This window comes from Anabrus simplex, chromosome 2, assembly GCF_040414725.1.
Source record: "Anabrus simplex isolate iqAnaSimp1 chromosome 2, ASM4041472v1, whole genome shotgun sequence".
NCBI classification, from domain to species: Eukaryota; Metazoa; Arthropoda; class Insecta; order Orthoptera; family Tettigoniidae; genus Anabrus; species Anabrus simplex.
In genome coordinates, this window is record NC_090266.1 from 1,040,964,798 (window position 1) to 1,040,981,610 (window position 16,813).

At 35.2% G+C, this 16,813-nt stretch overlaps 1 protein-coding gene across 1 annotated transcript in view; it reads left to right on the forward strand.

Annotated features, from left to right (window-relative positions):
- Positions 1 to 2,417, forward strand: part of LOC136863268 (TRPL translocation defect protein 14) — a 476,558-nt gene extending 474,141 nt beyond the window's left edge. Inside the window, exon 13 of the mRNA XM_067139653.2 lies at positions 1,758 to 2,417. Coding sequence (XP_066995754.1) covers positions 1,758 to 1,798 — 41 coding nt within the window. The 3' untranslated portion in view covers positions 1,799 to 2,417. The remainder of the gene's footprint in view (positions 1 to 1,757) is intronic.
- Positions 2,418 to 16,813: the final 14,396 nt, after the last annotated feature.

Consider the following 16,813-nt stretch of genomic DNA (forward strand, 5'->3'; position numbering starts at 1 on the left):
CTCACAAGCAACAATACATTATAGTTCCATTTGATCTAAATAACAAACAGTTATAATCATTCATGTGTCATTAAAAAACATATATTGATAGCTCAGCCATTGTAAGTATAGATAATTGTGAAAAAACAATAGGAAAAGAATGATAATTACTTGACTGGTCATTAAAAAAAATCTGCTACTGAAGAAATTTCGAGTGTTTCATACTTAAATTGGTGTGCTTATTCCAGATCTGTAATTAGATTTATCATAGCATGTCAGGTTTTTGAGTTATGTAACTGCAACATTAATTCTAAATCTTACTCTTCACTTTATACCTGTACCATAAGCAAATACAGTAGAGACAATACGCGACACTTCCGGATTTAGCCTTGTTAAAATGGGAGACAAGTCGCAAGTGGCACTCCTAGTGGTTTGACCTGAAAATTTGCGCTAAATTCAAATATCAATGGAAATGTATATACGGAAATGGATAAATGAATTGTGTCTAGAAAGAGTGTTACTAAGATATTAACTTCAAAGTTGCTAAAGCAATTCTGGATAAATGAATGATGAATTATTTAACAGGTTATTATTTAAAGATTGAAATTAGACATATAATCAAGATGTGAAATGGACTGCTGTGAAAGGGCTTGATCTTTAATTTATGCATTACTTTTTTAGCTTTAGAATTCCTGCCTGAATGTTCACGGATAGATTTTTCTTTTTTCTCATTTAAAAGCATTGTATCATCATATTAAAACACTTGTCAACAAAAATATTGGCACATTCCTTACACACATGATTCAATGAATTTACATTTAAGAGCTGGACAATTTTCCTTTTAACTCAAAGCCTACTAACAGAAAGAAAAAAATCTATAAATTTAGCCTCAAAAACATTCAAACTTTCCCTGTAAGCAATACTTGCCATAATGCCATTACATTAGGGTAAAGCAAATTTGCATCATCATTGTTTCAACAAAATATGTACATTTCTTAAATCACCCTTATTTTCTTCAGTGCTTGACAACGCATTATGGCATTCCAAATGGGGCAACTTGGAACACAACCAGCCACACTCATATGCATATGTATTTTCGTGAATTAAATCAGACCCACAGATCAGACCTGCAACACATCGGTATTGAAGGTTAACTGCTGCACTATACAATAAAATATGCGTATTATATTTTAAGCCAGTTAAAATATGGGTCGAGCAGGTCAGAAGATTATGAAGTACTATAAAAATCTCTTGGTCACTGGAAGAATATATATGCAAACACAATATTACTTACATTTTCTTGTCACGAGGGGAACGAAAGATAGACCGCGCATTCTTCTTTACCTTATAGTTACTGCAGCCAAACACAGCACATACCTATCCCCTCATGTTGAGAGGAGATATCAAGGAATGACACACGCTACTATTTACTTATGTCAACTCACTGAAAATGCATAAATAACACCAAAAACTTCACACACAAATGCACATGCTCTTATGACAGAATCAGTAGTTCTCAGGTCAATCTGCTAGAGAGCTCTAATAGCTGTCCCTCAATATCTCGCTGAGTGTCGCGTATTGTCTCTACTGTATTTGCTGTAAGGTCAGAGATATCAATTGAGCTTGGTTTGTATATTCTTTGTAAATTGTTATATTACGTTAAGTACATTTATAAGTAGATATACGCTTACAATATGTAGTAAGCACTAAAAACTCTGTTAAAAGTGCTTGAAACCTTTGCATTTCCTCTTATGTTGGGATGTGGTTGATTGCTGTAGGATCCAGCCAGAAATCGCCCATAATACTCGGGCCGTATTGACCCTGGTACCTGGATTCCATAGAAGATATGTCCTGATGGAACCTCTCATCATGATTGCAACTTAGAGTGCTGAGATTTGATGGAAAAAAAGGTCAAGGAGTGAATGAAAAAAGTGCATTTCTTGAAGAGATGCAGCAGCCTAGATTCTAAGCATGTTATGTAATAGCTCAGCATAATTATCGGCTTGATCAGTTTCTAAAAACCATTAACAGAAAAGCCTTAAATAAGTTATTTATTGTGTACATACATTACAGTGCTACAAGGAACAAAGCAGTTAATATTACTTCTGCTATATAGTAAATCACATACAATCACTCACTTTTAGTAGAAATAAACAATTTTGGCAGGAAAAGAGTGCCCTGATGAATAGATGTTGAAATATTAAGACAATTGAATATTGAAACTATCAAAGAAGACATGTATGTAAAATGAAAAATTTTAAATGGTACTATTTCAAAATTGTGGTGTTATAGAGAAAAACAGACTTCAGATCTGTAATCAGCACCCTCAAGACCGGGCGAGTTGGCCGTGCGCGTAGAGGCGCGTGGCTGTGAGCTTGCATCCGGGAGATAGTAGGTTCGAATCCCACTATCGGCAGCCCTGAAAATGGTTTTCCGTGGTTTCCCATTTTCACACCAGGCAAATGCTGGGGCTGTACCTTAATTAAGGCCACGGCCGCTTCCTTCCAACTCCTAGGCCTTTCCCATCCCATCGTCGCCATAAGACCTATCTGTGTCGGTGCGACGTAAAGCCCATAGCAAAAAAAGCACCCTCAAGTTAGGGTTGATTCACTTGTTTTTGTTCAGTAGCAAAAGCACTGTATACCAGTGTAACCTTTTGTAGAGCACTTTCCACTATTTTTGAGTGTCTTTCCTCAGCATCTGACAACCAGGAAAGAACAACTTGATGTTACATGTCTCTTACCATTGCCATTTAAAAGTAGTTTTTGTGTTGTGATTGATTGTTAAATGCTCTTGACTGTGAAGAAACTGGTGAATATGATGGTGTATTTACCTTTTTTCTAAATTTGAGACTGGGATTATCTAAATCTGTTTCTGATCAGAAGGAAACCTTATTTTCGTGAATAGGTTTTTAATGAAGAGATGTAATATAAGTGTTTTTTAATGTCTACTGCATAATTTGCAAGCTTTTTACAGTCACAACATATCACAAATTTTAGTCGTTTCACCATTTTTCACAAATTTTAAGTAATTCACCATATTCTTGAGCAAATGTCTATGTAATTCACAGTTTTTTGCAATTTTGGACAAATTTTATTGCTAAAACCAAAATATACCTCAGGACATCATGCACCAATCAGCCATGTAGAAACAGTCGTTTACTTCAATATCGATGTATCTTACATGTTCTGTGTATCACACAGTATGTTATTTGAAACCTCTAATGGATGTTAAGACTTAGTTTAAAATTTTTAACAATTATTTATTTTTGCTTGTGTAAATGTATTTGGGTGTAATATATCAAATGATGTCCAGAATTGTATCAAAATGTTTTGAATATTTTCGGTAAGCTACTTACATTAATGCTTTTACTGGAATAGTTTTCCTTATTGAATGTAGTAATTAATCCAAAATAATTAGGCATTTAGTATATTATATTTCTCTAGGATACCATATTTCTCTATTCTGTTTTGGCACTGAAAGGGTTAATTTCTGAACAGAAAGAGAGTTTTCCTGAATTCTTGGACAAGCCATTATAGTACATAATATACAAAAATTACTGTTTGCTGGTATATTTGTAATAAAAACTGCCGCCTCAATGAGACAAGAACTTCTTGTAAGTAAAACCATCATAATTGGATGAAATATTACAAGACCACAGAATATATTGATGAATAATACATTTTTAAAAATGCTCTTGACTGTGAAGAAACTGGTAAATATGATGGTGTATTTACCTTTTTTCTAAATTTGAGACTGGTATTATCTAAATCTGTTTCTGATCAGAAGGAAACCTAACTTAATGCTTGTCGATTAGTACCCAGAGTGAGGCGAAAACTTAAACACTGCTGTTCTAGAAAATCAGACCATAGGCTTATGTATGTGCAAGCCATATAACAAATTTGAAACTTAAGTTGATGCTGGAATTGTGGAGACATAATTTTGAGAAATTTGTTAATGATCTTCATCATCTACATCCATCTTAATAATTTCCACTTATTTCATTGATTTCCAAATTGTAATTTGATAGATGTGAAGATGGGTTTCTTCTTAATGCTCTATTGAAACTAGAACTTTGGTGTATTTTGCTGATCTATCATTATTTGGTCCTTCCTGCCAACTCCTATGCAAATATGATGCACTGTGAAAGGCCAGTGACATTGAATGAATTACTTGCCTTGAACATAACATGGCACTGTTCAGAACAGAACAGAGCCAGTTGTGGTTCCTAATATCCACCCTGTAATAGTCAATCTCAATTAAATTGGAAGTAACATTCCCCACGTTGTCTGAAGATCTTCAGATAACTACTTTGTCTCATGAAAACTATATGTTCTGCATTTTACTGCAATCATGCTACCTCAGTAGCATGGTTCCTTCAGTCATCCCACTTGATTACTTGTGGATAACATTGTATTTACCATATTGTGATATAATAGTTGAACTTATTTAAAATATCATATCTGTATTTTCTCTTTTATTTAAACTAGTATTTACATTATTTTGGAGGTGCTGTTAAAATGTGAACTATGCTTTCTGTTAATACAGAGGAAAATGTGTGTAAATTAAGTTATTTGCTGTTCATGGGATATATAGCAAGGGGAAAAGAATATAATTGGTTATTTTTCTCAACTGCTATTACAAGTTACGGTAGTTAAGTGACAGACTTAATTTAGAGATTAACAAAATTATTATTATTATTTTTTTTTTTTTTTTGCTAGTTGCTTTACATCGCACTGACACAGATAGGTCTTATGGCGACGATGGGACAGGAAATGGCTAGGACTGGGAAGGAAGCGGCCGTGGCCTAAATTAAGGTACAGCCCCAGCATTTGCCTGGTGTGAAAATAGGAAACCATGGAAAACCATTTTCAGGGCTGCCGATAGTGGGGTTCGAACCTACTATCTCCCGAATACTGGATACTGGCCGCACTTAAGCGACTGCAGCTATCAAGCTCGGTAACAAAATTATTAAATAGTGTATCTGTTCTAGCCGAAGATATTTATAAGCTAAATTGCAATGTTGTCAACCTTTTAATCAAGTCATTACTTTTTGCATTTAAAATTATAATATTCTCTATATCTTGGAATTCTTCTTTTATATGAGGTATTCATAGTCATCATGATGGCCCTCAAGCTTGACCCCTGATGGCTGGTCAACATTGTTGTAATTCGAGTCTCAGAACATTTTGAGATATTTAATGAAGTGTACAGTTTATTGTAAAATAATTTAAGCTTCAGTTACTTAAAATATAAAATTATTGAGAGCTTTAATTTTTTTATAATATTGGTATGAAAGTGAGTGATTAAGTTAGCCTGAAATTATCGAAGTTGCAGTCATGATATCTAGATTCTAGCCTGATGGTGTGGAATGTGTCCAGAAGATGGGTTGCGGATGTAAGAAGTAAATAAACAAAGCAAAATTTACAGAGAACAGGGAATCTGGGTTACGATTTGCTTAGTTAATAACATCAATATCAAATGTGTTGAAATTATAATGACTGGTCTACAGAGTGTTGATGTTTGGATCATCGGTTGAAGGAGCTATCCATGCCACCTCACCTGCCCAAGCCTTTTCATTTCTAAGTAACTACTGCATTGTACATCTACTTTAATCTGTCATATTCATACCTCAACTTACTCTCTACATTTCTTTTTTTTTAAACTCAACATGTCTCAAGATATTTACTACTTTTGGTCAAATTTCACCAAATCATTCTCCTTTCACCAACTCAATTCAGTATCCCTTCATTTGTAATTTAGTCTACTCATCTTGCCTTCAGCACTCTTCTGCATCATTACATTACATATCAGGCAAACTTATGCTCTGGTATAACATTTTACAGGTGTATATACATTTTAAAAAGAACCCATTCTGAAGATACATTTGTTGTATAACACACAATACGCCAAACCTGAAATCCAAATAAGATTATGTGGAATACAGCTTAGGTTTGATTGATAATATGACCTTGTTGAGAACTGGAATTGAAGTGTTCCTGAATAGTTTATCAATTTGATGTTATTTTTTTCTTTAGTTATGTGAACCTAATTATGGAAATAACCAGAACAATAATGAATTACAGACATGCATATTTTTATGCTGTGATACTTACATGGCAATGGAAATTACATACTGTATACTCAGTTGTCTTCTTGATAGGCCTGCAGCTGCTATTGTACCTCCCAGCAAAAAAAATAGAAGTACAGTATACAAATATCTAAAGGCTGAATAATAGGAAGCAAGCTAGCTTGCAGTTTTACATGAAGGTCGTTTCCATGATCATAGTCGTGGGGCTTCTTGTTTTATATGGAGTCTGAACATTATGAATTTAACTCATCGATTCAAAAATGCCTAGCTAGGATTTGAACTGCATTGATTTTGATGAGAAGCCTGTGATAATGACACTTTGGTGTGGGTTTTTTAATTTGAATGTCTTATTAATGATGAGCATGTAAATACTGTGTGAACATTTTAAACTTCCAATTTATAATTTTCTCCTTCTTTGTACTGTGTACATAACAACATACATGCTCTCTTTGTGTATTAGAATAAATTCATTATGATTTCCAAACATACAAAATGTTGAAATTTACAGTTTGGTTCCAGTATAAAGTAAGGAGGATTATGGTTGGGGTAAGTTAAATATAGTGACTAGGCAGCTTTGGTTATTTTAAGTAAAGTGATTAAATGGCTTCTGGTTGTAAGAAGACTGTTACTGATCTCACATTACCATTGTCATCGATAAAAATTATATGAAAGATTACATAAGAGATGTAATCAAGCCACAAAGGGGGCTAGCATTAAAACACTTACATTGCTACTGGTTTAAACGTCCTTCATACCTGCACTTGACGAACCAAATGTGGATCAAGAGTACAAGTTTCTAAATCACACTTAACTTGATCCTAGCTTTCATTCCCCGATTAGCTTGCTTGGAATAAACTGACCACACTCTATATCGCAAAGGAAATTTGCATTATATTTGATTAATGAAATTCGTAACCCAGAATGTTTGAATATCTTCATTCCTTCCTGATTTTAACGAAGAATTATCCTATATTTAAACGTTTATCACTGGGTATATAGCTGGATTATACATTTTATCGAACATAAGGAGTGATATTGGGAGCCTTATCCATATCCTATGCATTACAGCTGATGGAAGAAGCAAGTGGTCCAGCTGTCAACTGCTATCCTGCAGTAAGATCATCAGCTGTTATGAATCAGTGAAACTGAAAATGAAATGACATTTTGTGTACCATGTTACAGAAAAAGCTCTCCATTAGTCTGAAGACATCTCCATAGCAAATTCTTTTTAAAAGGAACTATTTCCACTAAATTATTAGAAGTTTGTTCACACCTCCATGAAATGAAAATTATTTGGTTTCTTGCTCTGTTGTGGGTTTACTCTCTTTTAAAAAGAATTTATTGTTAAAATTACATTACCCCAAGTTCCTTCATGAAAATGGTAGTTAATTTGCTCTAAGTTATTCATAAGTTTATTTTATATTGTGATTGTAGAAACATTGTTGAGCAATAGAGGGCTTCATTGACAGATTTTGTTTGAGCACCATGGTGGTTTTGTCGCCATAAGACCTATCTGTGTCAGTGCAACATACAGCAAATTGTTAAAAATACTATAGTAGTTAACATTTAATACATCTGGTAATATTAGGCATCTGATGGGTCTTCAGTAGTAGCAATGAGCAGAGCTACTCACTATAAACAGTGATGAAATCTGTTACTTCAGCCCGAGTGGTACAGTTTCAACCTACTAGCAAACTCATATGAAATGAATTTCAACGGTATTGAATAGGTGGACCTTCCCATCCTTGTTGATAGCATTAGCAAACTGTCAGGGAATAGTAATATTGTAAATTTCCATTAGAGATCAGGTTGGGTTTTTTTTTTTTTTCCAAACAGAGCTGTAACTCTTTATAGAATGAAATTCTCCAGAGAAATCCATTCTCAGAATAGAAAGATTAAATATAATGTTCTAAAATTTTGTAACGAATAAAAGAGGAATGGTCTCGGCATTCCATTACAGAAAGCTTTGGAAAGGACTGATAGGACTGTAGGTAGAAGTGAGAAGACAGTGCATTGGACCCCGATGAAATCCTACCGTGGTGTTCTTCATTGAGTGTCGAGGTGAGCCGGCACGTTTACTTCGAACAAATTAGAGTGCTTAAAGCAGGCCGGCTGCGCCTGAATACTGTGTGCATGGAATAATGGAATAGGACTCGGTTCTATTTTGTTGGTTTTCGGAACCCGAGGTAATGATTAATAGGGACAGGCGGGGGCATTCGTATTGCGACGTTAGAGGTGAAATTCTTGGATCGTCGCAAGACGGACCGAAGCGAAAGCATTTGCCAAGTATGTTTTCATTAATCAAGAACGAAAGTTAGAGGTTCGAAGGCGATCAGATACCGCCCTAGTTCTAACCATAAACGATGCCAGCTAGCGATCTGCCGAAGTTCCTCCGATGACTCGGCGGGCAGCTCCCGGGAAACCAAAGCTTTTGGGTTCCGGGGGAAGTATGGTTGCAAAGCTGAAACTTAAAGGAATTGACGGAAGGGCACCACCAGGAGTGGAGCCTGCGGCTTAATTTGACTCAACACGGGAAACCTCACCAGGCCCGGACACCGGAAGGATTGACAGATTGAGAGCTCTTTCTTGATTCGGTGGGTGGTGGTGCTTGGCCGTTCTTAGTTATGGTGAAGAAGTTCGTAGAGTTATGGTTAACCGAAATTTGGGAAAGGGATCTTTGCTATCTAGGGCACTGTTGTAATCTATTAATAATGTTAAATATGCTGCATGAAGGCATTCTTGTGTTCATGAAAAGAGGGCTATTCCAGAATATATGTATTCTTAAAATAGGGGGTAGGGAATATTGCCACCCCTACGAATGTCCTACCATAGGCCTGTTGAGAAATCTTGGCCTGATGATTGGTATTGTGCATTGTCAGCCTGTTAATAATCGCTAATAGTGCTCTCAAGTGAGTGTGCATGCTTGCCACCTTGCTTCACTAGCCGCCCCATATCAGCAAAAGTCAGCACGCACGCTAACGGTAAAGACCTCTCAGACAAGTACCAAATGGAAATGAGAGGTATTCTCACCTTGATGTCATGATCAAAAGGTACTTCACTTACATAAGCTGAGCAGTGAACCCTCAAAATGAGGGAGTACAGTCTCATGTGAATGACATGGTGAAGTTGAAACTTGATTACAATTGATGTAAATCAGTATAAAAAGTAGGGAGAAATTCCTGTTGGTTGCAACTCTGAAGAAACAGAAGTGGGTTATTTTTCTTGTCAAACTTCAACTTTATGTTATTCGTTCACTTCTGCTCACTTAAAATCTCTGCCATCAAAATTTGTTCCAAACCAAGAAAGTCAGGCTAACGCGTATATTTTTTTTTTTTTATAATCATGTTTCAAACTGATTTTTAAAGGCAAATTTCCTAAGTAATGGCTGTTGACTAATTTACATAAGAGGTTGTGAATTTCAGTTTTCATACCAGACTAATTCTGATCCTTAAAAGATTTTACTCAGTGAAGTAATTCTTAATCAAAATTTCATTTTTACCCTCGGAGTTGCGTAGAATGTTTTTCACTAGCAGTGATATATTGATAATGTGAAGGCTGTATTATTACAATTATTGTAGTTTAAAATTGATATTTATTCAGAAAAACAAAGTTTTTTTTAATTGATAGAAATTAACTTGATAATTCATCTTTGTCATGCTACCATTGTTCATTGTACTTTTATAAGGATCAAAATTATGTCATCTGCATTAAAAGCTTCAACATGGCATGTTATTAAATGAAAACATAATTTTGACAGGAAATGGATATATTTACAACATTCATGAAAATGATCTGGGAGCACTGCACTTGAAAATGGAGATCTTTTTTAACAGACTGAAAATAAAGAAAAGCGTGGCTCAAAAATGAGAATATTGGAACCAATGTAAATGGGGGATCAGGAGAGAACATGAAATCAGTTTTAGAAAGCATAAAAAATATGTATGGCTTCTGGTGAAATGTATTATTGCTGCACTTCTATATGACCAAATAAAACTTTTCTTTCATCTGCACTTGCATTGCTAGCACCAAGGTCATATAACAGTCGTAGAAATTTTCACTGTATGTTGCCAAAGTGGCAAATAATCCAATTTCACATCTCATGTGAATGTGGGTATACTTGTTCTAACTTTGTAAACAGCATTAAAACATTGTAGGTGTTTTAGTAGTAAAGTGTGTTAGCAAGTGAGTGAGTGTGCGCGTGTGTTAGAGTACTTGAATTCTTCTGTTCTGACTGAATACTAAGAGTGAAGTACGTACTTAAGTCACATTTTTATAGCACTTCCTGAATTGAAAATAGTGGTTAAGTAGTGTGGTACTATATTACATAAGTAGTTTATTGCACTTGGGAAGTACCCTAGTTTAATCCTTCATGAGTTGTAGTTTATTGAACTTAATTTCATAAATAAAAAATGCAAGCTTATCTATTTTAAAATGTTCCTTCCTTTTACCAAAAATTGTTATTAATATTGTATTATACAGAATTTATTTCCATTGCTGGAAATGTTGTGTTTTTATTGAGTAAAGAATTTGACATAAAATTTTGTGTTAATATTGGAAGTTTAAATCCAATATTTAATTATATGTGCATAAATAATCACAAGAAAGATGCTTTAATATATATTCATGAATTGTGAAGATATTTTGTTACTGTATAGTAGTACTTCATTGTGTACATAAAATCTTTGCATTGTTATATAAGGAAAGGATATATGACACTGCAATGCAAAAATGGAAAGATGAGTGATGAATTCAAATGGCACTTTCATCAGTGTCCTGTTGGCTCTTTCTTGTGTTCAGTATAATCTTAGTCTGAAAGAAGGAATTTCCATGTGATGAAATCATAATTCTTGTGTTGAAGTGTCATATAATTATATTTTATGAGCATGAAAGGCATATAAGGTATATTTTTTCAAGTGTCCAGTGACAAGTTTCTTTAAAACAGAGAAACAATGATTTGAATAAAACTATTCACAGTTTTCTGTAAGAAACAATCATAATTGTACCTGCATAAAACTCTTAAAATGTGGCCTCAATTCAGTATTTGTGTCAAGTGATAATATATTTACAAAGCTAAGAGCTTTTGGTGAATTTTTGTTTCAGCACTTACACTTTTAAGATTGTGTACTTATTCAGGTTCTGTTATTTTGTTCCTGTTAGTGGTGAAAATAAAAGTTATTGCTTCACCAGGTGCTTATTTCTTTTAATTAGGACTGCCCCTATCCTCTTTAAATGATAAATAACTTGAACAAAACAAATGATAGAAAGATTCGAGGTAAATCTTGATTGCACACATGAATTTTTAACAATGCAGGCTAGACAAAAGAAAGGTATAGTATGTAGAGATGATTAAAAAAAACTTCTGTTCCTTCTTGATCCACTTGGCCAATGAGTACAGCGAGCTTGTACTGCCAGTCTCAACACAAGCCAGTCCTGCACACACGCACACACACACACACACACACACGCACACACACACACACAGAGCATTAAATGGGGGACTTGGAGTATGGTTTAGTCTTGCTCATATAGTGGATTACATCCAACTAATATAATTAGAGGGGAAAGAGTAGAAAATCTTATGAGTATTGTCTGAGAGGAATGTATATTAAGATATTAATGATATGAATTATGAAGTTTAAAGCAAGTGGTGGAAAAAATTTTGTTTACAAAGGAAATAAACTGCATTTCAAACAAGAATTGGAGAAAATTACAGTATCTTCCTAGGTGACTACATCAAAATTTCTAATTAGTCTTTAAATCAGGATAACAACCCAGTAAGCTCAGAGACAAGGGAAACATTACAGGAAAAGTAACAGATACTGATAGACTCAACTATTGGAGGAGTCTCATTTCACAGATGTAAGAACTAGGTACCAGTAATTTCTTCCAAAGAGGCTTGGTTATGCGTTTTCTTGCACAATTTCCAATTGAGACTTGGATTAGTTTTTGTAATTCTCCTTGTATAGCATATATGTAACTGCTTTGAAGTTTTCTTTGGTAACAGATGTATGAACTTAGAATTGAAATGTGTTTTCCTGAAGAAGAGAATATTCCAAATGATGGACAATTCTCTTTTTTTGCATGTAGTAGTTCAAATCTATGCAGCTAAGGGACTCATTGTATGCATGATGTCAGAATGGACTTGTGCAGTAGAGGCCCAAAAGTATAATGTTGGTCGATCTACTTGCTTGGCATTTCCCGGCTGGGTATAAGCAATGACTAATTCATCTCCAAGAACATGTGCAGTTTAGAATTGTAGGGTACTTATTAGTTAGTATATTGCTTGCTTTATTGTTAGCAAATCCTTGTGTAATCCTTTCAGTATTTCAGAATACAACAGCAGTTTTCCCGTCTGTTAGCGCGTAGGAGGAGAAAATAATTATCAACTGTCCACGTATGTAAGTATTTAGTTTAAACTGAATTTCTGTAGTTTCAGTTAACCTGCTATTCCTCTTATTTTCTAATTAAATGTCCCTAAGTAGAATTGCAGTAATGTTATTGAAAGTTGTGAAGGAGAGAAATGAAGGTAGGTCTCACTCAAAAAATGTACAGGGTACAGTAGGAAGGAAGGGGATAAGTGTGGAAAATGGGGATCAGATACTATTGTTGCTTTCTTGTCATGTTATCCTTGCATAGTATATAGTATTTGTTTCCTTCGATTTCTTGTAATTCGCAGAATACATTATTTTATTCTTGCTGATATCTTCATAATATTTTGTATTTCTGTGGAAGAAGAGTAAAGAATAGCTGAGGAATGCAGGTGTAGGGACTGCGATTGTGAGTGGGCATTGAGGCATATGAAGGAAGAGTTAGGGAGTTTCAAGAAGATAAGTAGGCTTCTAACAAAGGACACGAATGAAGGTAAGTCTCCTTTAAACAATGTACATGTACAATGGGTAGATAACAGGGAGGGGAAGGAAGGGAAGAAGTTGTGGAAAACAGGTGTACTATGTTTTAAGGGGAAGGAAATTGAGGTCTAAGGGGTGTAGTCAGGGGAAGAGTTCAGGAGAGGTATCAGGGAGGAATCAGTTTGAGTTTTGGTAGAATAGTGAAGGGAAGGTGGAGAACAGGGAAATGTTACAGAGGAGGGGTAGGGGAGGAGGTAAGATGGAAGGGAAACGTAGAGTAGAGGATAGGAAAAGGGAGACAGAACAGGGTCATGAGAGGGGGAGAAGGGAGGAGGAAGTAGGTTCTGCAGCCATCAGGGAAGATAAGGAAAACCAGAAAATATAGTGAAAATAGTGTAATGAGGTGGGTGGGGTTGAGGCTCTGGTCACGGGGGAATCGATTTTTAAGCACGTACAAACTGACCGGACGTCCAGGATTAGGTGGGATGGTCCCGCTTTTAGGCATGTTAACCCGCTGTCCCCCGAAAAAATGTAGGGGATACTTACAGTAAAGCTATCCTTTTTTGTTTTGTATTTTTCCAAGACATAATTTCCAAATACCACAGCACTAACAATGGCTGACAAACAAATTGGTTATTACCAGTTCTTGTTAACTAGTAGAATGATTTAGCAGTTCCAACAGACAAACAATGGACAGACATTTTCCTTCACTTTCAGAAAAATTATGTCTAAACCAATGAACTCACTCTCTAATGGCACAGTATAATTTTCTATTCCTGGAACAAATGCTTCTAATGAAAGGATTTTCTCCCTCATGAATATGATCTGGACATCTGAAAAATCTCATCTAAAAGTAGATAACCTCAAAGCTTTGTTAATGATTAAGTTTAATTTTTCTGAGATATTTTTTAGATTTCCATGGCTTTCAGAAATAATCTCCACAAGTGGATATATATATTGAAAAGTATGATATGGTTGTGAATGAAAGGAGCATTTCTGTAGAGTCAGAGAGTAAGTTTTGATAGGAGTTATATTCAAAGTGAATATTAATAATAAATTCTGTATTCATTTTATAAATATATCAGGAAGATTTGTGGTAAAATTAAACTCTTCCTTTTTAAAAATTAAATCCTTGTTGATGGCACTTGACCACAGAATATTATGCATTTTCATGATCGTGAACTTTTAGATTATCTGTAAAACTGTTAAATAATACTGTGACCATTCATCACCATGCCATAGGCATATTAGGGGGTTTAGTCAATCATATATGCCGTTTTCCGCAACATTCTTTGACATATAATGTAGTAATTAGCAGTCTACATGCCGAACCGGGGTGTGATTTGCGATACCCCAGCCCGAAGGGAGCAGTTTTCTGCGCTGTATCGAGAAAAGGGATAGCGTAGTACTGCTGAACTTTGAAATCGCGCTCTCTTTTCGTGTGAGCGAGAAGGAAAGATAACGCTACGCGTGGAAATGCAGGTTGTCGGAGAGTGGGCTGAGTTAAGGTGTGTTAACCCCTGAGAAATAAATGTCCTCTACTAATTCAACACCGCATTCACTGGTGCCACTTCACCATAATTTACTAAAAAGAGGAAGAAGAAGAACGCCTTCATCTGAAATAATTTTTGGAAATTTACGAGTCAGGTCTCATTCGAACCGATGTATTTAATGCTAATTGTTGATGCATATAAATGCAATACTTTAAAGGTGGATCAGTAATGACGCTTGTCATATAGCAGTACGCAGATTAAAGATCACTGCTGAAATCTGACGTGTGGAAAAAAGTAGGAGATCTTGCGTGATGAACCATGACGCGTGATTTTCTAAAAGGATGCTTTTGAGATTGTGAATGACCCACTGATCGCTTTAGTTTTATATGTGATCGGTAGAAAATAGAGGTCAAAAGCTATAATTTGAGTGTTTTCACATCGCTGAAAGATTCCGATTACCGGACCTTCAGTTTCAGAAGGGGCATAATTTACCTCCCCCCTGATCATTTTGTCCGGAGGCTACAAGAGCCAGGACCTAGATACAGTATCTCATTGTCATTTGTGTAGCTGCAAGAAGATAAGAATATAAGTAGGAATCAGTTAGGAGTGAACTTGGATATCAGTTTATGAAGTGTTGTGTCATAGAAGAAAAACACGTCAGTGCGATGTAAAATATCGCGAAATAAGCCGTGTGGTACCAGATAGTGTACAGTATGGATGAATAGAAGTCTTATCTCAACATTTTATATTTTAAATAAGAACAACAGTCAGTTGCAGCTCATGGTGCATTGTTTAGAGGTAGTGAGACAGTTAATTACGTCCAGTAATTAATAATAACCGATCCAAAGCATTTTACGAGTGAGTGACGTTCAGTAAAATTAAAGAATTATTCCTGATAAAATTAGCGTTTGCATACTCCATGGACACTTGTGGTGATAGACTGTGTGATTAATGGGGAAGTGAACAGTGATGTCTACAAACTTGCCACTATTTGCACAAATCTATTTAAAGTTATGAGTGGATTTTATCAACAGTAGATTCCTTTAGTGTTTAATAACTAATTTCCCATTTTTGCCTGTATGTTCGTGAGTGGTCGTCAACCCCGAGATCTGGAGCCTATAAGAATCGCACCTAAGTGCCTGCAGTTATTTCTACAGGAATCACCCAGAGACTTAACTAAGAAGACCACAGTTCAAGACATGGATAGTGGTAGTACGATGAGGAACCAAGGACTATCAAAGAGAAGACCGCTCATCATGACGGAGTAAAAATCTAAGATGTACCTCGAGATGACGGCAAACCATACCCAGTATTTGATAAGTAGGCTACAATCCATTCAATCAATCAATCAATACTGATCTGCATTTAGGGCAGTCGCCCAGGTGGCAGATTCCCTATCTGTTGCTTTCCTAGCCTTTTCCGAAATTATTTCAAAGAAATTGGAAATTTATTGAACATCTCCCTTGGTAAGTTATTCCAACCCCTAACTCCCCTTCCTATAAATGAATATTTGCCCCAGTTTGTCCTCTTGAATTCCAACTTTATCTTCATATTGTGATCTTTCCTACTTTTATAAACGCCTTTCAAACTTATTCGTCTACTAATGTCATTCCACGCCATCTCTCCGCTGACAGCTCGGAACATACCACTTATCGTAATCTATAATCTTCATTTCCGTATTGACAATTGCACAATTAAAAATAGGAGAGGATTTCCACCAATCAATACTTATTTATTGTATATATTAAACTACAGGACCGGTTTCGACCTCATATTCAAGGTCATCTTCAGCTGAACCATACATACATACATACATACATATTTATACTTTAAAACCTTATTAAAAAATACACACTTTCTTTTAACAGAAGTAGAATCCTCTAAACTTATAGCAATGAATCCTCAAATACCTACTGCTAAAGCTTATCCCAAAATACACAAAGAACATATTCCAATGAGACCTATTATTAACTACAGAGCAAGCCCAACCTATAAACTTTCGCAATTTATTCAACGATTTCTCAAAAAGCACAACGTATTCTTAGCTAATAAAACAGTACGGAACTCAATAGAATTTTGTAATAGGACAAAAGGATTAAAGATTGAACCATATCACAAACTCGCATCATTTGACATAATAAACATGTAATATATAAGTAATAATAATAATAATAACGTAAATGTTTCCACCTTTTCAATACTACAATATATTCACAAAATTACAAAGTAGTATTGAAAAGGTGGAAACATTTACGTTATTATTATTATTACTTATATATTATTCTCAGTTCAATACGGACCAAAAACATGAAATTCATAACCATCAATAATAAACATGTACCCGAACATTCCCACAAAACGAACGATAGAAATCATTGAATCTAACCTAAAAAGTCATAGCA